The 26,271-nt window shown below is 41.3% G+C and overlaps 2 protein-coding genes across 4 annotated transcripts in view; one reads left to right on the forward strand and one right to left on the reverse strand.

The window, feature by feature from the left end:
- The first annotated feature begins 472 nt into the window (after nucleotides 1-472).
- The window catches only part of csrnp1b (cysteine-serine-rich nuclear protein 1b), a 109,035-nt gene continuing 83,236 nt past the window's right edge, over nucleotides 473-26,271 (forward strand). Inside the window, exons 1-3 of one of the 3 annotated variants that reach the window (XM_086065887.1) lie at nucleotides 473-638; nucleotides 1,317-1,378; nucleotides 21,723-21,824. The gene's annotated coding sequence lies outside the window, so the exon portion shown is untranslated. Of the gene's footprint in view, nucleotides 639-1,229; nucleotides 1,379-15,729; nucleotides 15,818-21,722; nucleotides 21,825-26,271 lie in introns of those variants that run through there. The other 2 variants (XM_086065886.1, XM_086065888.1) reach the window with 2 other exon arrangements.
- On the reverse strand, nucleotides 2,102-13,276 carry LOC147155816 (xin actin-binding repeat-containing protein 1-like). Its single transcript, XM_086065884.1, has 6 exons — nucleotides 13,195-13,276; nucleotides 11,401-11,763; nucleotides 10,544-10,622; nucleotides 8,034-8,179; nucleotides 6,883-6,930; nucleotides 2,102-6,579 (listed from the first exon to the last, which is right to left on the reverse strand). Exons 2-6 carry the CDS (start codon nucleotides 11,722-11,724, stop codon nucleotides 2,422-2,424), a joined length of 4,755 nt encoding a protein of 1,584 aa, XP_085922010.1. The 5' UTR covers nucleotides 11,725-11,763; nucleotides 13,195-13,276; the 3' UTR covers nucleotides 2,102-2,421.

Below are 26,271 nucleotides of genomic sequence, written 5' to 3' on the forward strand. Positions count from 1 at the left end.
AGTTACGATTGCAATGGTTTACAGTCTTGTCACAGCGCATTATAAGCATCATATAAATCATTTTATGGCACCTCCGGCACAGCTTCCAGATTGACTGCGTTGTCATAGTTGCTATCCCACTGAGAAGAGAGTTACAACTGCCGATAAATGTCAAATCAATCAACATCAGTGCGTATGTCGTAACGGCGTTTACTCACATTATCGGAAGATTCTTTTTAAGCCTCCGATTCGCCACGTGAGGTCTTCGAGTTCACAAGCCATCGGTCCTTGTGCTGAGTGTATCCAAAACCTTCGTCGTAATTCCCTTTCCTCTGGAACAGTTGTCGGTAGTGGAATACGCAGTAGAATTCCCCGTGTAACGGAACGTAATTGATCATGCTACGAAATTGAGCACAAGTCGCCCGTTATGGGATGATATAAAAAAAAAACGGCACTGGATAAAGCTATGTGGTTGTCTGCGGTGATAGAAAGTTATAAAAGTGTCACAGTCGTTCTACTAGTGCACTGATTAAGACAAAGAAGTTACCCTGGGCTGGTTGCCATACAGATAAATAACCTTTCACACCCATGGACACCCACGCAAACTCCACGCAGGAAGGCCTGGTCGAGATTCGAACCCCACCTCGGAACATTCCAGCGTAAGTGTTAACCTGAGTAGCTGTGTTGTCCCCGATCATGTTTCTAATGGCTTCATTGGTATGAGCTAACGTCACGCGATGTAACGAAAATAAAAGTTACGTAATATATGATTGCTGTGTTTACGAGACAACCCGGAACGGTGAATGCCACCTGGTAACGAATTAGTGCATGCTAAAATTAACGAGCTTGTTGATACGTTTTGCTTTCACTTACACATTAAATAACTACGCTATGACAAGCCTACCAAGTGATGAAAAAAAAGATTTGAAAGACGTAAACATCAACTACAGTACGAGACTAGCATGGCTAGCGAGTTTTTGCACCCGCGCCCCCCCCCCCGGTGAACATGAGTGCCATTGTGTCACTAACTTGTTGATTTATGTTCAGTATTTTGTACTTCGACGAGCATATGCCTCATATTTAGCGATCGGGAAGACAATTATGTAGAATAAAAAAAAAAAAATAACACTCCAAAATTAGCTGGTGAACGTCTGATTGCTAAACAAAGTGGCCACGTTGAAACGTGTTGTTGTTGTTCTATTTCGTCCCTCCCGACCGCCAGGTGGCGATGCTGAAGCAGCACGGAAATGTTTTAAATGGCTTCAAAGAGGATGCCTTAATTTCTTTTATCTTCGTAAAAGTTAGAGGACAAAAAAGCTTTTTCTTTTGGTCTTTAGTGAGGATACGTGTTTCAGCTGATGGGTGGATGGATGGAAGTAACCTCGGACCGGCTTACCAGGTAAGATTCATTAACTTTTCCCCCCCTTTTTTTTTTTTGACGCGGTGGAATGGACAATATGTCATACTGTAAGAGTTTTTACTCGTTTTAGTGTTCCCAAACATAAGCTAATTTTTGGTGTCATTTTAGAGAATATATTTGTGAGGGAAAAAAAAAGAATGTGTATATTGTTTCCAAAATGTGTGAGGCACTGTTCAGTTTCAATGTAAGTATGTGCTTTCTAAAACAAAACACCGACGACCTCTGCTGTGGCATAAATATGATTATTCCGTTCAAAAAGTTATTATTTTAAGGGTTGTGTCACAGTTCTGAGCTCTCAGAGGTTCTAATAGTGCCTCTGTTTGGCCTTCCTGTGTGGAGTTTGCATGTTCTCCCTTTTGCCTGTGTGTACAATTTCCAAAAACAATGCATGCTAAATGGAATGCACTTATATAGCGGCAGGGTCAATGAGGACAAGCGCTATAGAAAATAGTTGAATTCATGGGTGACACCAGCATAGAAAGAGTTCAGAAAATGCAGTGACAGATCCCCTCCACCATCATATGAAAATGATAAGCCATTAGTTGTCCCCCAAGATCATTCAAGAAAATTGAATCAAACACCCATCCCTCATTGTAGACTCACATTTATAATAATCATTGTGCAGTTCCTGTATGAGCTCTTATTTGTACAGCGGTGCTTAGAATTTTTTATTTTTTTTGCAATTGTTCCCAGCGTCTCACCTCAATGTTTTCTTGCACATTTTACAGCAGAAGCAACTTTTGTGAAAAACATATTTGTCCGTGCTCATTTTTTCCATGGGATAAACTGGCTTCAAACAGGCCGAGCATGTCTCTTGGCGACTCAGTTGGAACTGATGAGACAAGTGAGACAGGCAGTTGAAAACCAATCATCTGTATTTGTGTTTAAAAAATCAAATAAAAAATTAAATCAACAAAACACATCAATATGAAACCCGCCATCAGTCAGAAATAACTGAAATTCTGTACACAACGGTCATTACAAACCGTGAGAAATCACCTATAAAACGTAGTGTTCTCGTGTTAAGGATTTTGGTGGACAGGCAGCAGAATGTCCGGGTATGTTGCAACGTGGTGCGAAGCCGACCCGGTCGCTCTCAGATCCGTGGAGGATGTTCTCGTCTCAGGCCGAGCGGTGACAACAGTGGATGCGGTTGACAAGTAAATCCCGTTGCCGCGGCCGTCCGTCCCCTCGTAGTCACCCATGGCTGTCTCGGTGCCGAAGATCCTGCTCCCCTCGCCGTCCGTTCGCACCTCCAGCACGCTCATCTCTCGTTGTGGGAAGGAGCCGATGGGCTCTTTTCCGCTAAAAGCGGGGCTGTTGCATTCAAGCAGTTTGGTTGAGCAGAATTTCTCTCGGCCGTGCCGACAAGTTGGGACCTCTCGGGCCGACGGCTCCGGTTTATCGGACTTTCTAGCAGCCGATTGGATGGAGATAAAAGCGGGGGGACGCGGAGAACCTTCTCGGGGCTTTGGGGTTCTTGCACCGGACGCAGGGGATCCTTGCTCACTCCCCAGCGACTCCTTAAAGAGGCACGACAGACCGGCGATATCAGACTCTGATTTTAAAGTCGAGACAGAAGAAAGGGCCTTCTTGATGGCTTCCTCGATGTCAACGAGCCGCGCTAATGTCTGTTCCTTGAGAGTCACAATTTCCTCACTGGCCCTTTCGAGATCTCCGAAAACATGCGCCATCGAAGATGTGCTCTCCGTTGCTAATGTCGTCGTCTGCTCTTTGCGTCCTGCTCTGGCTTGCTTTGGCTTCGTTTCGTTGGTGGGGACAACCCAGTCGGGGACATTCTCAAAGACTTTCCTGAGGGACCTGACGTCAACCTCGCTGGTGTCCTCTTCCATCTCTTTGACTTGACCGAGGATGCCCCGCAGCTCCTCCTGCTTTCGCAAGTTGTCGAAAATCTCCATGGCAGCGCCGACGTTGCCCCGCACGATCTGGTCCATGTGGACCGACAGACGCTGACGGCGCTCGTCCTCCGTCTCCGTCCGTCCCTTCTTTGCCCTCAACTCAACTTTGCCCTCCTGTTGAAGTCCTTTCTCGTGTTTGCTATCTTTTTGTTCCCTGGCGTTATGGCACGAATGACAAAGTAAGGGGGTCTGCAGTTCTGCATCCACTTGTGTTAGCTTGTCCTGTTGAGCTAATTTCATTATTTTGGGTGGTCTCTTTTTTGGAAGATCATTCGTACGCCCAAATTTTTTGCAAGCCTCATTGAAATCTATATGGGTTTCGTCTGTTTCTGTCGTCTTCTCTTCAACCAGGATGTCCTTGTCCACTCTCTCCTGGACTGTGTCCTTTTTCTCTCCACGTTGGTCGTCTTTGTCATATTTTTCCACTGCGATAGGCGAGTCACGGATTTGGTGTTTTTCAGGTATTTCCTGAGACTTTTGTGATCCTTCGCTCAACTTTCCGCGACTCACTCCATCACGTTCTGACTCTGTTCCGGTGTTTATTTGAGACGTATCTGTTGAATCGGTATCTTTTAACAGCTTAAACGAGTTGCCATTGTTTGTCGGTTGGTTATTTTGCTGTTTGACTTTCAAATGTTCGGGTTTCGGAGGGATGGCTGGTTTTGGTCCGAGGGGCCTTCTTTTCTGAGGAGCAGTACTCGGTCCCTCTTCTGTGACCTGATTTGGACTCACTTGAGTTTGGGATTCCATAACACAAACCTGCTTGATTGCTTTGTCGCTGGAAACCTGAGTTGCATTTCTCAGTCTTTCTTTGGGAGCTTTTGAAGAGTTTCGGTATATCATTGCTGCTCTGAAATCGCCCCGAGTGACGTTAATGTTAGACCTCTCTAAGGAATCCAATGCTGCTTTGAGCTTACCCTGAAAGACAATTTCCTCCTCTTCTTCTTCTTCTTGTGTTTCTGAACCATCTGGAGAAACCGCAGCGGCTCGGAGGTGTTGCACCGGGACCTCCCCTGCACTATTTCTGTTTTGACGGCTTGTATCTGTGTGGGTTTTCTCTGGTGCAATTTGGTTAAGGAATTTCATTTCGTGTTCAATATCCGGTGCCGATTTGATCCTCGAATCCGTTTTGTCCGATTTTTGGGGTGGCGTGTTAGGTTTGTGGGGTACGACCCGCGAATTCATGTCAGGTGCTGAGGTCACTGGTTGCGCAATAGATTGTACCGATTTGGATTCTTGCTTTTCCTGCGGTAACTGATGTATAGATCGTGCTTCCATTGTGGCTTGTTGGAGGCTATTGATCGCAGTTTGGAGGTTTGGGATTTCTTCATCATCATCATCATCATCATCATCTATCACTTTGATTAATTCAGCTTGGATGACTTGGTCTCCACACTGTGTCTGGAGTCGCACAAGAGCATTGGAGTCCATTGATCCGTCGTGAAGTTGATCTTCATCCTGACTTCCAGTGCGAACATCAGCGTCATTCACTAGAGATGAGTGAACGCTCTCAAGGGTCACATTCGGTCCCGTGACAGAACCAGGAAGATCCTTACGGACAACTTGATTGGGCTGGCTTTGCATTGGACCTTCGGAGAACATGCTTCTCAGTCTCTTCACATCCACCGGTGCCCACTCTGGAGTACTTTCAACCGCGAGGTCAACTCTCTGTTCGGGATCAATAACCGCGCATTGTCCCAACATCTGTTCGTCCACTGTTGACTTTTCCCGAAGAGTTTTCAGATACTCCAGCTCACCTTTTTCGATGCAACTCTTAAATAGTTTCACATTCCCCTTCATTGTTGCGACAGGGCCGACGGATCCTGGACAGGCGCCGCGTGGAGGAATCGAGGGCGATGTTCGCCCATCCGTTCCCGCGGGATACTCTTGAGGACAAAAACGTCGCACGTCTTCCTCATCCGAATACTTGTAGAGGGCGTAAACGACGACGTCGGCAGATTTGTCAGCGGCCTCCTGGATGATCACTCCTTTCCTCAGAGAGTTGTCTTGATTAAGAATATCCTCCATCAGCTGAACCACGTTGGCGGTGTTGCACTCCGCGTCTTGGGTGCCAGTGAACTGATGCGGGTGCACGGGTACGTCGACCAACGTGCTTCGAACGACTCCGTCGCAGGCCTCGGTAAGATAAGTCACCCGAGGCCTAAGGTTTGCTCGCGGTAGCACGCGGAGTAGGACGTTTTGAAAATTGCCCTCAGAAACGTCAGCGTAATCGATCTCGGCTCCTTTCGCTGATTTTGCGTATTTGGCCTTTTTTGCTCGCATGGTCTCGTTCACCTCGACGATGGAGCCGTCTGCGTGAATGGCGTTAAAGTGGTGAAGGGAGCTCAGCGATTCCTTCAGCGTCTCCACCATGGCCTCCACTTCGTCCTTGTTCTGATGTCTGATTTGGTCAAACGGCATTGATTCAAACAAATGGGTTCTGTCCTTAACCTTGGCGGCGCAGTCACCGTCTGCTGTCATTTTGGCGTTTGCCGTATGAGCGTAGCAATGTTCAATGTTTTTAGATAGGAATGGGTTGTTTTGCGTAAGGGAGGCCTTGGTTTTTATACCATCCCGGTGTTGTTCTTGAACTTCATGGCTGGTAAATTCATCATCTTCCTTTGTTGTGCAATGGCCAGTATGGCATGACCCTTGTTTGGGTTCTTCTGTCCAATTCATATGGGTGGCTTTCTCCAGTTCTTGAACCAAGTCAGTCAAAACACCCGTGGAAACCTTTTCTGGACTTGACTGGGATGCATCCACACAATGACTCTCAAATATGCTTCTAGTTGCTTGGACGTCCATTTTTTTTACATCCTCACATTCTCTGTTGGGATCGGGACTAGAAGCCACCGTTGGGCCGAGACCAGGCCTCTCGTCGGGGTTCTCCAACTTTTCATTTTCAACCTCTTCAGTTGTGAGCGTCTTGGGGGTGCGAGATGACACTTTGCCACTCGGGGGACATTTCTCAAATATCAGGCGTCTGGAGCGTACCTCACCCTCGTATCCACTTTCATCAGCCGTCACCTCGGCCTCCGAGCTCAACACCTCGGCGAGCGCCTCGTCCACGACCCGATCCGACATCTTCAGCTCGGGATGCGTGTGCTTCAGGAGTCTTCTCAGCTCGCATTTCTGCCGCTGCTGGTACAGACTCTCTTTGGATGTTTGGGATTGCAGGAATTGTTGCGATTGCGTCTCGGGGTTGTTATCTGGTCCTTGCCGAAGGTGGTCTTCTCTGTTCAGTTGGGGGTCTTCCTCCATCTTACAAGAACAAAGTGACGCGGTCATCATTCGGCACGAAGTCCGCTGCTAAGGTGCCGTGCTTCAGCGTGTGCAAACATGCTGCCGTTAATTGCGTTACCTTCCAAATATGAGCCTATCGATGCACATCCTCAGTTAGTTACCTGAAGTCCAAAGCTTTCAACAAGTGTAGGCACTCCAAATGTGACCCAAACTGACGAAGCAAGTGATTACTTACAAACAACATGCAGCTGTTTTGTCAGTACAGCACAAATGCAATGCAGGAAGTTTTGTTTCGCAACATCGACGGCAACGCAAACTTACCTTCATTTGATTTGCTCGTCTCCCAAGTTCAGAAGACTGATCTTGTGCCTAGTAGCAAACGGGATACAATTAAAGTGCTATTTTTTTTATAGATTACTCGGCATTGGAATTTAATGCTAATAAATAAAAAAAGGTACAATGATTCATTGATTATCAAATTAATTGATAATTAGTACTCGTTAACAGCAAATTTTAATCAGAGATTAATTTAGTTGTCCATAAATGTATTTTTGATGCTGTCTTGCACTTCAGATTTTTATAATATAATTTTTTGTATTTTAAAGATCGACCCCAAAAAGCTAACGTAATACAGTTTTTCCATGCGCTGTAACTTTGCAGTATAACGATGACGTTACACGTTGCTGAACCTAACCCTTAATTCACGAATATTACATATTAATATTATTATTACTGTTATTATAGGGCTGTGCAATTAATCAAAATTCAACTACAATTTGAATTATTACACTCCACAATTAAAAAAACAGCATAATAGTTAACTAAAATAAAATATTATTAATACTGATTTTGAGTTTTTTAAATTTATATATATGCACCTTTAAATTTATTTTTATTTTTATAATGACTAATTTAATAAATCTTGTTTGGGCAAAAGGAACTTAATTTTAGTGTTCCAAAGCAATTTATTTGTCTTCATATTTTTGACATGTTTAAACATTTTCTTGTTTTGTACCAAAAAACAAATGATTGTCTTAAACATTTCAATTATTACCAAATTCATATTTAATAATTGATTCATATTTTCTCCGTAACTGAGCGGCTCTATATTATTTATTTATTTAAGCCTGATGTGCTAGAGGAAAAAAACAGGTCAGATTTGAAATCAATGAAAAAAAAATCTTGAAAAGTTTAATTGCCTCTGATAAAAATAAATAAATAAATTCGTTAAAAAAAAAAAAATGTTGACCAGTGTTCTAATTGATTAATCGTGTTAACGGTGTTTCCCAACTTGTATTGAGCCAACGCACATATCCAACAAAGCAATTTTTTTTTGTCCTGATCCTCAACTATAGCACACCTACAAAAAAACAGATTCGACCAAGAGTACAATTCCTTAAAGTAAATCTTGTAACAGAACTTCTATAAATGATCTGGATCGTCAAGTAGAAATGCTAAAAATATGAAATTACCGGTTTCAATGCTCTCAGCTTCGCTTCCTGACTTGCCACCTTTGACAGATAGATTGCAGACAAAGCTTTGACGGAGACGCACACTTTCTCCTGCTCTTGAACAAAAGAGTTTTCTCTGAAGTCTGCGACCGACCTCCGTTTCTCATCTGTGGACGCGGCACAAGTTCACACGCAAGAAGTCAGACATCATCCGGTCATTGAATGGACAAAACGATAAATCACTTTCAGCGCCGTCGTGATTTTTTATTTACTACCGCGCTTAGGAGCGTTTTCGTATAGCAACTGCTGTGCGTCAGAGTTAAAAATATCCCACTTGTGATGGTAAGGGGATATCCGACTCCATTGACACACTTACTGACCGCTGTTGACTAAGCGCAGAAGAGCAACATATATATATATATATATATATATTTTTTTTTTTTTAATTTTTTTTCTGTATCTGAGACAGCACAAAACATAACATACAAAAACAATGTTGGTGTCAATTCATAATCAATTATTGGTATCTGTGAGTTGTTTCTACCGCAGCGATGAAACCTGCAATGAAGTCGGAATGTGTCATAATCACGTATCTATGCTAACACAATTACATCATCATCATCAATTATAATTATAGTAAATATTTGTGTGGAAAACCTCTTCCAGACAAATAGATATTAAACAGAAAACAGTAAGTACGGGAACTGAGAAAAATCTACTAAGTATGGTGAAAAGTTTTGACGAACTTAATATCTCATTAGGACCAAAAATTATATATATATATATATATATATATATATATATATATATATATTTAAAAAAAAAATCTTATCCAATTGGTAGATGTCCAGTGTTTAAAAATAAAATAAAATAAAGAAACCATTTGACATGCTTACAAGATCTCGCAGTTGATTCTGGTCTCGAGAGAAGCTAAACGCAAACCAGTACTCACCACCAATTAGCTGTTCCGTTAAAAACCAGAATGTCTTTCCTCAAGTAATTTCCTGTACGTGTCCGCGCTGTTGTCACGAGCTATCTGGCGCTCCTGCCCTCGTGACAGCTGACCGCCACACTCCCCCTGGCACTTATTTCGGGGCGAGGAGGCCGACTATTTCCGTCCCCGCGCTGGACTGGTCTGCCATGGTCACACCGGGTGGAGTCAATCACTGCTCCTTGCAAAGTCACCCCCGTACTCTTTTCATTGATACCACCCACCATGTTGGCACACAGTCACTCGGCTTTCTAGGGAATGCGCACCAGGCGAGCTGTTTTGCTTTAAAATGTTATTATTTTTATCAGTAACATGAAGACAAAACTCGATTTGGGCGGGCTACTTATCGAAAAAGCAGACAGAATCCTAAATGTTTAGGCATTCCTCAGTCTAATGATCAGTGTTGGGCAGTAACTAGTTACTAGTAACTTAGTTACTTTTTACTCCAGCACATTACTTTTTTAAAATTTAAATACAGTAACTCAGTTACAGTTACAATTAGAGATATCCAATTATACATGATACGATAAATATCACGATGTGAACCTCACGATATTGTGGCGAAGTTGGCAATATATATATATAAAAAAATTAATAATAATAATAATCACCGCAGTGGCCAAATTGAAATTAAACTGCACTAATAAACTAACCACCAGAGGGTGCTAGAACTACACAAACGAAATACAGCCACACCTTTTTTTCTAATATCATGACGATGACGATATTGTGGCAATTTCAATATCGCAATATCACAATATCGCAGTTATCGTTAGTTACATCCCTCGTTACTTACAATATGGTGCGTTGGTTAGTTACTTGATACATTATTGAATTGAATAATTTAAATGTGCGACACTCGTGAAGATAAGCGGTTCAGAATCAAATAATGAATAGATGGCTGCTGTGTACTGTACTACTTCCTGTTTACAATGGATTGCCGCTGCCGTACGAACGAAGAAGGACGCATTGTGGGCGGCTATCGGGTTCGGCAGTCATGGGGAGTCGAGGCAAGAGGAGTTTTTCGACATGGAAATACGCTCATTACTTAAGTTGAGCATAAAAAAACAGTGTATGTTCTTAAAAAAAAAAAGTAACTAAAGAGTTACTTTTTTGTTTAAGTAATCGTCAGAGTAATAAAAGGAAGTAACTGTAACTAGTTACTATTTTTTCATAACTTCTACAAACTATAGTTAATTATGCCCCGCGTACAACTTAACCTTATGGTAAGATGAACGTTAAACAACTTTACAGGAGCAATACTGGTCCTTAATATTGCCAGGCGGGCAATATTTAGTGCTTTATTTTTTTATTTTATTTTTTTATGAGGGTTCATCAGTGCAAAGTTTAACTGAGGGCAAAGTCTGGGATGTTTGTGTTGTTTATGATTTTATAGTACTACTAATACAAAAGGAAATGGGAGGGTCTATGTGTTCAATACATCCAAATCCCATTTGCTTCAGTCCGTGCGCTAACTAACATATTTCAGTGTGATGGAATCGTTTCACAGGAAATGATCATTTGCTCTTATTATACTCACCGGCTTCGGCGGCCACAGTTCTTTCAATGCGGTTATCCCCGGTTGTTTTTCGTCTCTCTGTCCAGGTTTGTGTCACCGCCTTGAACGATGTAATACAAAAGTAGGGACCAGTGATGCTAGTAACGCGTTACTAAGTAGCATGTTACTAAAACAAAAACAAACAAACATTAGTGTCAAACTAACACCTGATCTCGTCTAAAGTCACAAAAAAAAATACTTTATAGAACATGTAAGAAAGGGAAACTCTGTTATTGAACATAGTGAAATGCATTGTGGGAGTATTCAAATTGCCATTCCCTCCTGAAGGCGGTGACGTCGTTGTTTTCAGCACACTGATGATGCTACTTTGACTTTGTGTCAGCTAAAAAAAAACAAGTCCCCAAATTTAATAGTTAATACATTATATATATATATATATAATTAAAATAAATAAATATATATATATATTTCTTCTTTTACTTATAGTTATATTTATGAACAATGTGCATTGTATATTCTTACTTTTGCCATTACAACATTAATATGCCTTTATTTTAGAATTGAAAAGAAACAATTGTTTTGTTAAGTGAGGTCTAGACCGACTGTCTTTATTTATTAAAAAAAACAAAAAAAAAAAACAAGTAATTTTACATTAAATGAAATCCTGAAAAAAAAAACTATTTTGCTAAATGAATTACGATAATTCAAAAAGGTTGCCTACATGCACTTGGAACGAAGTGGCAAAAACCACGTCAACTTGATGCCTAATGCAATCTGCTAAATTTAGTTATTAAAGTAAATTGAAATCCACCTACAGTAATCTCAACATTAACCATAGCCCCGGACTGTTTATATCACGTGGAGTCAAATTTCTTTACCTTATGTTGAGCATTCCTTTCCTTTTCATCACTCTTGCGAGGATGCACTGGAGCGTCGCGGGCCTTCTGCTTCTCTGCCGACTTATTGATCTCTTTCTTCATCGCTGGCTTGACATGTTTGGAAGGCTTTGGCTTATCTGCCACTCTGACAGCGCTTGCAGGTTCTTCTCTCATCTCAAAACACGCCTTCAAGGCCTCGAAGGACACGCTGGCGTTGTCTTGGAGGCTCCCCATCGACCTGCTGCGGCTCAAACCGGTTTCGGCCAAAGAGCGTTCCCGTTTGTCTTCTCTGGTCTTCGGAGGCTGCGGCTGAGTTTTTTTCATTCCCTGTGGGCCATTTATGGGCGGAGTCGACACTGTATGCTTAAATCAGGAAAAATGTTAATTTGTTTCATGCAGAAGTATTGAAATATGTTGCAAAATGAAAAGTCACCCCTGATGGCTTCGCTTTTGTGCGGCCATTTTCTTTTGAATCGGCGCGAGTGTCTTCAGTTGTAACTTGATATCTGTTTAGGCCATAAAGATGCATTAAAGATATAGGTACGATTTATAATTATTAATAGGTGGATCAGGAGTCGGGACCGTGTTTTTCTTTCACCTTTCCACCAACTTGGACACGGACACCGTCTTACTAGGAATCCTGGCATCCATCCTAGCTGGCTTGTCGCGTGATGAGTGGACGCTACGTAGAGACTGGCTACGCGTTAGCGTGCTTTTCTGCTCCATTGCCACTGTTGTCCAGTGTGTCCGGGGTTCTAAAACAGTTGGGAGAACATCTTGACGACTAAGGAGCATTTTATTTGCGGGGCAAATGAATTAACAATTTAGGCTAGGGCTAGGCTAGGCTAACAATTTTAACAGGCGTCACAATAAGCTTCTCACAAAGTCATTATCAATTTAAGGAGACCTCTGAATCAATTCACAATCTGGCCACTGGAGGGTTCACAAATCTATGTTCACACTAAGCATTAGCCTGAAATGAAAATGAAGATATTGTTAAAGTAAATGTTGTGAGTGTTTAAGTGTTTAATTTTAATGTTTTTTTGTTTTTGTTTTTGAAAAATAAATTGCATTGGAAGTTTTTATATATTTGTTTACATTCACTGCCCAAAAAAAAAAAAAAAAGATTATTAAAAATTACGGGCAAAAGGCGTTTTTTTTTTTTTTTAATTAATCGCATGACTTCACTAGTTAACTCACGATTAATGACACAATGATTTTATATCTGTTCTAAATGTACAAAAAATTTTTTTCTAGGTTTTCATATTTTTGTTAACAAAAGTGGAAAAAATGTTAAGCTAATAGAAATAGATACAATTTATTTTTGACGTTTACAGCCGTCAACGGCAGTGAATGAAAAATAAAAAATAAAAAAATAAAAAATAAAAAATAAAGAAAATATTACAAATTTGGGGCGTCAGCCGATTAAACTTTTTAATCGTAATTAATCTCATGACTTCACTCGTTAACTCTCGATTAATCACAAATGTCATATCTGTTCTAAATGTACAATAAAAAAATTCTAGGTTTTCATATTCTTGTTAACAAAAGTGGAAAAAAAAAAATTAAAGTTAAAATTAATTTTTGGCGTTTATAGCCGTCATTGACAGTAAATGAGTTAAAAAGGACTCATTTATGCTATTAGGCTAACAATATATGAATTATGCCCCAAAATGACCTGTGCTATTGCTAAACAATGATGCTAGTTGTTATGCAATTTAATAATGTAAACCCCAACACGTTACACTCCGTTTCACTGTTAGACTAACTTGTCACTTATGAAATAATCTTTACCTTTGGCAATGTCCCTCTGCTCCCTGAGACGATCCCAAGTCCTTCCGCGGTGTCGCAAAGACCAAAGTCCCCACAAGCGCTAACCGTGTCACGAGGATAATAATTTTTAGGTGCTTTCATGGAGGTCAAATCAGATGATTGTCAGAAGCTTTGGGTTGACCTGTTGCCGTTTAACAGGACATCCGCAACACCCAGCCGAGCTCGTTTGTACTCGAATGTGTGCTCGTCTCATACGGTCGGCCGGTTATATATTGACTAATTTACTGTCCAAGATAACACAGTGTGCCTGACGACACGTGTAAATTAACAGTGGGTTGGATCTCAGCTGTACAGTAAGTAGTGTGCATGCTAATACAGTCTTCGAATGTGCTTGAAAGTGAGAGTAGAATACGATACAATAATATAGTCTAAACACGGTATTCTGCTTAATAATTGCCATTGTGGAATATGAGTTCAAAAGCAGCTAATCCGGGGGCGGCCATTTTGCCACTCATCGACTGATAATGACCATCACAGTTGCTCAGGGTTTGGGTAACGACCAATCATGATTAAGCATGCGAAAGTCACATGATCAAACTCAGAAAAAGAGGTGATCTGCGATTGGTTGTTAACTGAGCCCTGTGCAACTGTGATGTCGCTTTCAGTCGACAGCAAAATGGCCGCCCCCTGTGATGGATGAAAACGGGCCAGTTTTGCTGCTTAATTCATATTCCACAAATACAATTATTAAGCAGATTGTTGTGTTTAGACTTCATGAAAAGATTTTTATTTTTACTTTAATTATATTATAACTTTAACAGATGGTTTTTTTTTATGTGACTAAATTCACAAAAATGGAAATGTTTTCTTCTGCAATTGAACTCTTCCAATATCCTCTTTCATTAAATGCGCATTTATAGTTTTTTTGCCACATGGGGGCAGTACAAACAAGAGAAAACCACCACAGTGACGCTTGATTGTTAATTTTATTCTGGAATACTGTATTCTGTTTCCATCTCTTGCCTTTCTGTTCATGTTTGCACACTGTTGAGTGCATTTTTTTTGTAACATGTTGCTATTACCGCTTTGGTTCAGTTTCACTTTGTAAGTCACACATGCACACACACGTGAAATGCAGCGGCGCTGCGGGAGACAATGGCAGCTATTGTCAGCGCACACAATCCTTCTCTCTCCCTCTTTAGTCTTGCCTTTCTGCTAATAAGTCCTCAGACAAAGAGAGAAGCACTCAGCCCTGAGGCGAAAAAAAAAGAGAGCGAATCCTCCCCTGACTGGAACCCTCGCACCCTCCCTCGGCCTCAGAGGCGCTGCACAGATGAAAGGGAATCCGTGATGTGCCGCCTTTTGGACTGCGAACCCTGCAGCGTTTATTATGGGCCCGTTCGCCATGCTCGTCTGCGGTTTTAAAAACATGCGCGTTAATACGTGAATACGTGGTTAATTTCAGCCAGACAATAGTTGAGAGTATGTAAAGTAGGGTCCGACTGATTAATCGACTGATTAATCGACTGATTATTGCCCTTCAAACATCGGCCAAAACAATCGTCCGATTATTTTTCCCTTAATCAGCAAAGAAAACAGAAGTTTCCGACGCTGTGAAAGTACCCTGAATGCACCATTTTGCCTGTGTAGCATTAGCAACTAGCAAGTGTGTAGCATATGTTATTCTGTTGTCCCTAAGCGTCATTTAAACTGTTTAATGACACCCCAGTTGGAGTTAATTGTAAAACTAAACGCATGACAATACGAATTACATGCACTGTGTATTTAAATGCAGAACATGCTTCGTTTTTAAACCATTGCTAGCCTAGCGCTAATGCTAAACGCAAAGGGAGGATCCCTTTCAAATGCTAACAGGAAGTTAGCATCGACTTCAGGAGTATTTTTCCTTCAAATAACGAATATTCACACACAAATGCTGTGGGAACACATACCCACAGGTAAGATAACACTAAATAAAGGCACAAATGTTTCCAAATGTATGAAAAATTAGTTATTTTAATAGAATATTGCAACTTTCTTTTGTACTCACTTTAAGCGTGTACACCATGAATGCAAGGCACCACATTGCCAGTCAGTATTTGTTCTTACTGTTTTTTTCAGTTGCTATTATTTAATTTATTTGATTCTTATTTCACTTTCTTATTGTTTTATTTTATCATTGTCCTTTCAAGTTATATTTAAAATTGATATTTCAAGGATTCAAATACTTTTTCCCCCTCAAAATTTAAGGATGCAAACATCCAAGGATTTAGTTGTTGTCTTAACACACATTTCCACAACATGGCACGAAATACAATCCCCCAGTAAGTAAGTAATTTTATGCATTAAGTATCTTTAATGCATAAATTATTTTATTAATATTTTTAAATAATCGGCCGATTAATCGGTAATCAGTATTTTTTTCTGCCAAAAATCGGCATCGACCTGAAAAATGCATCTTGGTCGGGCCTTTTTTTTGGGTGGGACCAATCACGTCACAGATATTTAAAACAATTTATCGTGGCAATAGTATAATGCTGCATTTTTTTTTCTCAGTGTGTTCGCCAAGCGTGACAACCAGCAGAGGGTGCTATAGACCACGCAAGCGCCCACTGGAGGCTCCTGTGAAACATTCACCAGTGAGGTTAGTCCAGGCCAAATCGCGGCCAGCAGTGAGAAACAGGGTTCAGATCAGTTCAGCACTGACTAGTAAACACAGCACATTGTGTGTAGTGACTGTGAAATCTGCGCAGGACCCAGAATCTTATTCCAGACCAATACTCTCCTCAGTTGACCCAAGTGTGGTCTCCAATATAATTTCTTCCCAAAGTGCTTGAATGCAACAGTTATGCACGCACACACCTGCTTCCTCACATGACTGGTCATGAGATAGCGCACGCTGGATGATAATAAGAACATGCATCGTGACATCAGCGGCCTGTGTGTGTGCGTGACTCAGAATTGTGCGCGCGTGTGATTCATACTTCTCCTACTAGTGACGTGACTAAATGTTTTTGATCAGGAAAAGAATGTGCAGTGTTTCCAAAGCAGTTTCGTTGATGGAAATAAAAACTATTTTAAGGCCTTAGATCTTATGTCCAATATTTTATTCCATTATTATCTGATCGTAATCTTTTGTTCTTTGTCCCTTTTTGTTTATAAAAGAATAACAACTAGTTGTCAAATGTTTTCGGCCACCCTGATGTTTCAATGTTTTTAATTGAACATGAACTGCCAGAATAAACAAAAAAAACTGGTTAAGTTACCCACAACCAAAAAATAATATACATGTATAATGTACAAATAGGCAAGGTCTCCAGACTTAAACCCCATCAAGCAAGTTTATGATGAATTAGATTGAAACTAAAGCCACATTTAAGCCTGCATCTCACTGAGGGGCAAACATTTTCCTCAACGTTCTCAAACAGTCTTAATGCTTTCCTAAACAGTCTTCATGTTCTTGTCTTGTCTCAAGAAGCATATTCAAAATGTACTTGCAACAATAAAGACCATTAAGAATGTTTTGAGAACCATTAAGACTATTTGAGAACCATTAAGACTATTTGAGAATGTTTAGGAAACGTTGCAACCTTGAACGAACCCTCATGTGAAATCAACATTGTGTCGCAAACGTTCCTTCTTCAGTGTGATACGGGATTTACAGAACTTGAGCAAAATTGTAGAAAGAATGCCACAAGTGTGTTCAGCTGTTACATCTGCCAAGGCGTGCTACTTGAATAAGTCAATCATTTTTTTAAATATGCTTATTCAAAGACTTTTAAAAAAGTGAACGAAAACGTAAACAATTAGTTTCCCATAGTTTTCTAAAGCCCGTATCCCACTGTGGATGCAAAGATCCAAATATACTTCAGTAGAGATGTCAAATCCAGGTCCAGAAAGTACAGTTTGGCTTTAGCCCCTCGTGCTAGCTAGCTAGCTCCCTAGCAGGTCAACAAGTACCCGGGGAGCTAGCTTAAGGCGCTAGCTAGCTAGCACGTTGTGGCAGGGTTTTTACTTTCTGGACCCGGATTTGCCACCTCTGTACTTTAGTGAAAATGGCTCGGAGTGAATGAGTTAAAAAGTGTGATATAGTGGATGTTCAAACAATGAACTGTGGGTGAACACTGCATTCAATTCATCTGTTCTCATTTGCTGCATGGTAAAGGAAATCAATGTCATATTTTTCCAGTAACGCTCATGAACACGCTCGGCTTCCCGCAACACATGCCCGCCATTACTAGGAACACCCTCGCCGCTTTCCACATGCGCATGGGCACGACTCGTGCGTTCGCTCCGTCCTCCCGCAGGTGCGCGCGCACGCCTTTTGTGTGCGCGGCGCCTGAGGAGCAACGTGCCTCAGTACAGCTGAGTGGGAGTGACCCGGCCCTAAGCCCTTCCTCTCCCTCGCCGGCGCAAACGCCTCCCACCTCATTAGGCTTGCACAGACCGTGGCGAGGGCTCGCCTCGCATGTGTTTGTGTGTCAGCGCCAGCGCACGTTTCACACGTGTGGCCGCCGCAGCCGAGGAGGTCTAAGCTGCTTTGGCGGGGTTTAGGAGGCCCGCCGGGTTCACGGGGCGACGGCGTGGCCGGCCGGGCACCCGGGGTTACAATAGGGCCGAGTTGCAGGGTCACCGGCGCAAGCACGCGGCTCTTGTGAAAGAAAGTGACAAGATGAATCGGTCAAGAAAAGGATGACGTGTTTTGGTAATGCTTGCCTGATTATAACAAAATCGTTTTTTGTTCATTGGTCTTTGCAAGTATGCAATTAACGTGATGCGTTTGAGGTCTTCTTTGCCACTGTTTACTTTACTTCGGGTGCTTATTTATGCTGCATTAAAAAAAAAATCTTTTTTTATCTCTTTTTTTTTCTTAGAAAAAATAAATACAAAATAAAAATCTGATGACTGGTGAGCGCAATGGAATTACATTTTGGGGCAAATCGATGTACTGTACTGTAAACTTCTGAAAGGGCGTCGAACTGTTCAGTGTTTTTTATTTATTTTATTTTTTATTACAACTTTTCCATAGTAGTTTGGTCCATAAAGCGACCAAGGACGGCCATTCAAGGAAAAAAAACTCCCAAAGTCGATGCTAACTGCTTACTGTTAGCATTTGAATCTGATCTTTCCTTCACTTTTAGCATTAGCGCTAGGCTAGTGATGTTTTAAAAACAAAGGTATGTTTTGTATTTTAAATATACATTGGATGTCATTCTTATGAGTAACTTACTAGTTTCGTTTTACAGTTAACTCCAACTGCGGTGTCATTAAACAGTTTAAAGGACGCTTAAGGACACCAGAATAACCAGAATATCATTTGCTAGTTGCTAATGCTAATGGTGCATTCAGGGTACGTTCACAGCGTTGGAAACTTTGCTTTTCCCCCCGATGATAACATTTCAAGGGGAAAATCATCGGCCATTTGGCTGAATTGGCCGATAGTTATGGCTGGTTATTGCTAGTTGCTAATGCTAATGGTGCATTCAGGGTACGTAGTTATGGCCGATGTTTGAAGGGCAATAATTGGCTGATTATAATCAGAGGCCGATTAATCGGTCGGGCCCTAGTTTAAACTGGAGCACGACCGATATGTTTTTTTTAGACTGATGCGGATTCCAATATTTGGCCTAATAAAATTGCCAATTAATCAATCGATTAATCAAAAATATAACGAGTAAAATAATTCATTCTTAGGGTCCTTAACGTTTGCTTTTGACTGTTTTAGAATACTCTGTATTAGGGCTGGGTTTGAAAAAAAATCGATATCCAATTGATTTTCCTTATCAAGCCAAATATCGATTCATAAAACCATCAATCCAAACTAGATGGAAAGATTGGCCAATAAAAAAATAAATAAATAAATATCCCGATTAATTGGTCAAGCCCTATACATGAAACTGTTACTATAACCCAAACAATATTATTATTATAAAAAAATATTTTAGTTTAAATTTAACAGTGCCGATATCCACTTATTGAAGTCAGGCGTTAAAGTTGGCAGCAAAAAAAAAAAGACCCCTTGCAAGTTTTCGAATCACGCACACACATCCCCCAGCGTGCAGGCAGCGAGCGCGTGTCTTCCTGCAGGACTTGGATGTTCCAATTCAGCGCACGTCCAGAGCCGGAATATCAAGTTTCCTGCTTTGCTTTTTTTGCACACTTTGTACTCTGCAGCCTCACCTTTTTGTTCCCTCTCCGTCAGCACACAGCGGCGCCGCATCAGGACGCTCGCTGAGGATATTACACACGCGCTAAATGTGTCAGCGCTGTTGTTGGGGTTGCTAGGAGATCATAATGATCGCTGCAGGACTTGTATTTGGACAATACACGGGGAATCCAAATGAGTCAGGATTCTTTAAAAAAATAATAATATTTTTTTTTAAGTGTACACGTATGTTTCATTCATGTTTCAAATTCTTTCCTGTGCACGGAACCCCGGCTGACCCCCGCCGTGGCACCAACTGAGGCCTGGCACTGCAAGCAAGGAAAGGCGGGGTGAGGGAGGGAGGGAGGGAGGGAGGGAGGGAGCGAGCGAGGCTACCCAGGGAGAGGGGATGACGATAAAGGCCAGAATTTATGAAGTCGGAGAAGGGAAGGACAAGCATAGAACAATGAGAGGGTGGGTCTGCTTGAGTTTGGAATGAATTGCTCCTGTGCGCGCGCCGCTCTTAATCGAATGAGTCGGCTCCGGAGGTGAAGGCTGCCAATGCAATCAGCTGCGCCAGAAAGCAAGTTTGTGGTTGCACCGCGGGTCAACCCAGGCACCCCCCCCCTCCCCTCCTCCCTCTTTGAAATGTGATCCGAGCCCGTGAGACGTCACTGCGAGCAGCTTCTGGAATGTCCTGCGTACACCGAGGCAGCCTCTTATCTGTTATCTCTCAGGCGCTGAGAATTTGTTGTGCAAAACGGCACATCGCTTACATAAGCAGACATGGAAGAAGTCACAACAGTGACGTTTTACGATATGTAACACCTTAACCGATGAGGGAAATGAAGTGTGTTCTTACTGTTTCTATGATATGTGGTGTATTCGAGATTTCCAGTGGACACCATGGATATAACATTTTGAGATCAAAAAATATTGAACAAATTTAACATTTTCGATTGTCGACCCTGACGATCTCATTTTTTGGAATAAAAACTACAGCCTGACCGATTAATCGGCCGATTATGGCCTTTCAAACATCAACCAAAATAATCAGCCAAATCATGTAACGTATGCCGATTGTTTTTACCTTTTATGGCGCTAACCATTTGCAGCACTTGAACACAAATAACTACGGCCTGACCGATTAATCGGCCGATAATTAATGGCCCTTCAAATATCGGCCAGAATAATCGGCTAAATAGTGTGATGTTTGCTGATTGCGTTTACCTTTATGTACTCTAACCATTTACAGTAGTTGTACATAAGTAACACTGGTTTCATTATACATAAATCTATACAATAATCTTTCTTAAATATAATGAATGAAATTTGTTAATAAGATCATTCTATGGTCCTGTCATTCAAAACAAAGTAACTACCGGTAACGCAAAAAAACGATTTTTCCCCTCCCACAATATTTAAAGTTGAACCCTGACAATCGCAGGAAATAGGCACCTGCAATAGCAAAAATTGTGGGATTTTTTTGAATGCATTCTATATTATTTTCAATTAATCAGCTGATTAATTGGTGTGCGGTATTTTTTCCCCCCGCCGAAAATCGTCATCAGCCCCCCCCAAAAAAATCCATATCAGTCGGGCCCTAAAAAGAACAGTCCAACAATCGTCATTTCAACCTAGTCGTCTTCACTTTCTGTGTGTTAGGCCCGATTTACTCGGCCGCGGCTTACGGAGGGCGGTTTTGCGAGATCTGTTTTCTCAAGGCCGATTAGCGGCATGCACCTGGGATATTAGCACACTTTGATATCATTTGCAGGCAGCAAATTCAATCTGCAGTCTGTTGTTGTGGCTAGTAAGCCTTTCGCATTGTTGAGCTGTTACATCATGACTTAGATGGAGAGGAAAAGTGATGCCAATCAAGATTGTTTCTAGCAGTCGGTCGGTTTTCAATCAGTACTGCTTTTGCGGATTTACGGTACTGTAGCTCATCTGTGAGGGCTTTGGCGGGATTTCCACTGCAGGTCCAAGTGCACGATTCCAATTTATTACAATTTCCATGTAAGTTCAAAGGGATTCATAGTACCAGTGGCAGTACCAGTTTTTTTTTCATTGAATGTGTTTATTTGCATATACGTGGGAACAACAGTGAGGAAAGAGCTTGTTGAGCTCTTATACTCTGCTGCCACCCGCTGGCCGTGTTTTTAATTACTACCATTGCTTCAAGCGTTCTCTTCAGTTCAGAGGCTGCATCAAAGCATTCTGTATGCTCTAGCATTAAAAACAACAACAACCAAAAACGTATAAATACGTCTTTGGGAGCATGTGAGATTTAAAATAAAACTTATTTATACGTTATTGGGAGCAAATGAGTTGATCAACATTGTTTCAGACAAACTTTCAGTCAGTTTATAATCATTAATCCGGGCTATTTCTTCTGTTTTAGGTGGCGGTCACTCATCCGTAACGACTTGGAATTTGGAAACAGGAGTCTTGCCTCCAACCAGTTCTCGGAAGATTGCAAGTCTGCCTCCTGACTGCTTTCGAGGTACTCTTGAGCAAGTCTCAACACCATTTGTGTGCCCCATCACTCATACAATTGAATTCCCCTTGAGGACAACAGATCAGTCGGTCCATTTCTATTTTATTTTGTCTCCAAATAATCAAAAGGGTTGCAATTATGATGATGGCGTATTAAGGCCATGTATAAATATATATTTTCTAGAGGGCAGGGGCAATATTCTGAGAAAAAACCTTGGAAATGATAAAGTGGCAAAAATGTCAAACAAGTACGTAATGATGGAACTGAACAGAGGTATTGTACCATAAATAAGGTGTTAGAAATGATTTAAATGGGCATAAAAGCCTTTAGCCTTCACACGGTATTCATATTTTTTACTACTCCAACCTTTTTGACGCGCTTCTCCTCCCACATAATTCATCCGATTCGCGGCATTCCAATTTCAACATATTCCAAAAATTCATGACATGGGGGGGCTTCTCATTTTTTTGTATTCAACAAATTTACAGTTTTCCTATACATTTCGTATCATTTAACATTCTTCACCTAAATGGCCAACTTTATAAAGTGGCAAATTTGCCTCTTTAGCAAAAACTCGAGTTTATAAAGTGGCAAATTTGCGAGAAAAAACCCTCAGAATTTACGAGAAATACACGTAGCGTACTACTCGGAATATTTGTGCCGATACTTTTCAGTCGGGGTTTTCAAATAAGGAGATAGTAATGGCTTCAACTATATCATGTTAAGCATTCGCACTGTGAAGCGGTGAGTACCGCCAGCAACAAAGACATCCTGAGGATCAAACATTTAATTTGTTAAAATAAATATTTACTTGTACATTTATGTTTCCAGAATACATTTTTACACATTCATACTTTTTTTTTTTTTTTTTGTACAAGTAGCTAAGTTGATGTGTCAAATCTTTCATTCACTTGCATTTACTTCAAGTATGCTAGCTTCTGATTGGTTACATTTTAGTCAGCTTGAAGTGTCGTCGCTCGAGCTGCCGTGTATGACGAGTTAAATTAAAATTAAGAATGCATCCGTCTCCATCCTGCCTTTTTTTCATTTTATAAACCGTGTCCCATTAACCACCGACGAATCCTCACATCGACTATAGCTACGTTACGTGTATTTCTCGTCAGTTTTTTTTGTCGCAAATCTGCCTCAATAATTCCCCCGCCCTCTGAAAAAAAAAAATAAATAAATAGACGCGGCCCTAAAACGCCTTTGTATGCTTTTTGAAAAATTCTTGCAAGGACGCATAAAAAATAAAATGGATTTACCGTCAATGAATTGATAAAATAACTCAATCCCCCCCCAGCCCTAGTTGGTCATGCGTTTCCCCTCACGAGTTAGCGGCACGGCATCCCCGCCGCCTCGCTCCCACCCGCGCCGTTGCCTCTCGACCTACACAACCACCGCGCTCCGCTCCTGAGGCAGCACTTCGGTCACATTGGTTATTAATACACTGCATCGCCCGCCGAGTGTGCTCAGCACAGGAGTGAAAATATCTGACAGGCGCTATTTATAGAGCCTGTCAGGCAGACGGGGTAGGAATCCACGGCAACGTGAGCCAGCCTTTTCTGGAGTCCTTGTACCACAAGAAAAAGGGAAGAGGCGGGAACGGAGCGCGGGTCAGCGGCGGCGCTTTTGCCATGAAGGGGGAAAACGTGCGCACAGCCGGCCCAAGGCGTGAGCAAACGAAGCGCTCGCGTCAGGCTACGTGACCACTAGGGGCCCCCCGGGTGCGTTTAATAGGCAACTGAGCATGAAAAAGTTTGATTGTTTATGAAAACAATTTCTGGAGAAATTGCGTGCAAAGACTTGAAAGGCTGAGTAAGAAAAATTGAAGCACGTGAAATTGTTTGTTTTGATTCAATGATAAGGAATGAGTTGGATATGTTGAAGTTGGAATGGTTTTTAATCATTCAGTTTATGTGGAAATTGTAAATATTTTGTAAACTTTTGTAATTTTATGAATGGGAGTAATAAATGAGATGGCCTGAGTGATCAGCACATGTTGAAATGACTTTGAGTTGGTCAAGTAATGTTCAGCAAGGAGTGAATAATGTAGAATGTCCTAATATGGGAATTATTTGAATTTCAAAATTTGGGCGTGTTGCAAATTGTTAGCAATGTGAATGGAATAAGCAGAATGTTAAAATAAGGGAAAACTTGTCAATTTGGTGAATAAAAAATAGAAGCCGCCATTGCATACATTTTTGGAATATGTTGGAATTGGAATGATGTGAATCCGATGACTTATGTGGAAGGAGAAGCGCGTCAAAAAAGATGAAATAGTAAAAAAAATATGAATACCGTGTGAAAGCTTGAAGGCTTTTATTTGTATTAAACCATTCCTAACACCTTATTTAAGGTACAATACCTCTGTTCAGTTCCATCTTTACCTACTTGTTTGACATTCCAATGTTTATTTTTATTATTAGTGGCAGAAATAGACAGCCCCGAAACGAAACTCTCTGAATGTGCATTTCATACGGAAACACCCCGTGGGCAAGGCCGGGGTGCGGCGCACAGATGAAAGATGCACGTTACAGTCCCAAAAATATGACGTAGCGTGACTGCAGGTGTGTGCGTGTGTGTCATTCGGCAACTCCTCACTCAAGGTTGTGGCCGTGCGGTGCGACTGTGATGACATCCTGGAGGAATGCGTGTTGTTGTTATGAGCTCATGCTCCTCAGCAGGCCCGTGTTTAGATTGCACGGCAGCTGCGCGAGGCCAAGAGTGACAGATGCAGGTCAGCTGGGGGTTGCGTGGACTTGAAAACGTTTACATTACATTGCATACCCCGATTCCCCCATTCTGATGAAAGTCAGCAACAGAGGGGGCAAATTTGGCTTTAGCCCCTGATGTTAGCTAGCTTGCTAGATCCCCAGCAGGTAAATGAGCTCCAATGGAGCTAGCTGCTAGCTAGCACCTGGGGCTAAATGCCACAGTTTGGCTTTGGCCCCTGATGCTAGCTAGCTAGTTAGCTTGCAAGATCTCTAGCAGGTAAATGAGCACCAACGGAGCTAGCTAGCTAGCACCTGGGGCTAAATGCCACAGTTTGGTTTTAGCCCCTGATTCTAGCCAGCTAGCTAGCTCCCTAGGAGGTAAATGAGCACCAATGGAGTTAGCTAGCTAGCACTTGGGGTTAAAGTCAAACTGTGGTTTCTACTTTCTGGACCTGGATTTGCCACCTCTGGTCAGCAAAGGCTCTCTCTACAAGATTATTGACAGATTATCCTGTGGTGTCGATTGCTTATCTAATTTGCTTGGAAAACGTTCAGGGCTGATAATCTTGGCCTTGCCCAAAATTTCGCAAAAAAATTGGAAGCACACTGTGCTCCCACATGTCGTGCCAAACGGACAAATTAAGATTAATAGGCATCTAAGGGGCCAACCTAGCCTCTTATTGATTATTGTATTGATTGGGAGACCTCTCTCAATAGGGTTGTCCATTTGGTGAAAAGTATGTTCGTATAACCCGCCGCCACTCCACATGTTTCCTGTCAACATATCACCACTGGGAATACTCTGCAGACCTTTTGTCAAACTGTCAGGCTTTAATGTCTCGTGTTAAAGGAGATATATTATGCTTTTTTTTTTTTAGCTGGAGGAATAGTCGTGGATGGGTACAGTATTTTTGTTATTTAGATTTAGTGGGTGTGGCTTATGGAGCAAAAAAAAAAAAAAAGAGCAACCCTAAATGAAGCTCCTCAGCTCACTTTAATTGATTTCTTTGGCACTGTAAAGCCACTACATTGCACCTAAACAATATTATAGACAGTTTACAAATGCCAAATTTCAAATATGCAGGGTTCACTGTAGGTCAGCGTCTAACGATTATTTTGAGAACCGTTATCATCTGTCAAATAATCGATACATCAGATTTGCACTCATTCAAACCCAAAAACTTATAAATATTTGTTTTAATACTTTGTCCTTCACTCCCAAAAAACGTCTATCAGCCATTGTATTTATGTTTTCAATAGTTTTTTTTTAAATGCTAGAGCATACAGATGGGTTTGACACGATTTCTGACCTGAAGAGGTCGCTTAAAGCAATGGTAGTTATTACAAAAAACGGCCAGCAGGTGGCAGCAGAGTATAAGAGATCAGCCAGGGTCATGTTGCAACACGCTCTTTTTCCCAGTGTTTTCAACAGGTTAGTGAATAATGATGAAACTTAGTTATATTCTAATGCTAATTAGCTGCAAAACGGAATCAGATAGCAATATACTTTTTTTCCTCATAAAAGAAGAGACTTTAATCTTTCTTTTGTTAGGTTCCATGTTTTTATAGCAACAGAACACAATATTCTGTGGACCTTGCGAAATCAGTCAAAATCTAGTAAAACAGCCAGGAGTGAAGTGGGTTGCTTCAGTGAAAATGGCTGGGAGTGAATGAATTAAAAAACATGTTATCATTTCAAATTGACATAAATAAATGTTGATGCACTTTTTGGTTTA

Source organism: Leptonotus elevatus, chromosome 21 (genome assembly GCF_054856555.1).
Source record: "Leptonotus elevatus isolate MCC_2025b chromosome 21, RoL_Lele_1.0, whole genome shotgun sequence".
Taxonomy (NCBI): domain Eukaryota; kingdom Metazoa; phylum Chordata; class Actinopteri; order Syngnathiformes; family Syngnathidae; genus Leptonotus; species Leptonotus elevatus.

Excerpts from the sequence above, each read along its gene's own strand:
- LOC147155816 (XM_086065884.1), bottom strand. The coding sequence starts at position 11,724 with ATGAAAAAAACTCAGCCGCAGCCTCCGAAGACCAGAGAAGACAAACGG. Across the intron at positions 10,623-11,400 it reads AAAGGAATGCTCAACATAAG|GCGGTGACACAAACCTGGAC; the intron begins GTAAAGAAATTT and ends ACATCGTTCAAG. Across the intron at positions 6,580-6,882 it reads GACGAGCAAATCAAATGAAG|ATGGAGGAAGACCCCCAACT; the intron begins GTAAGTTTGCGT and ends TGTTCTTGTAAG.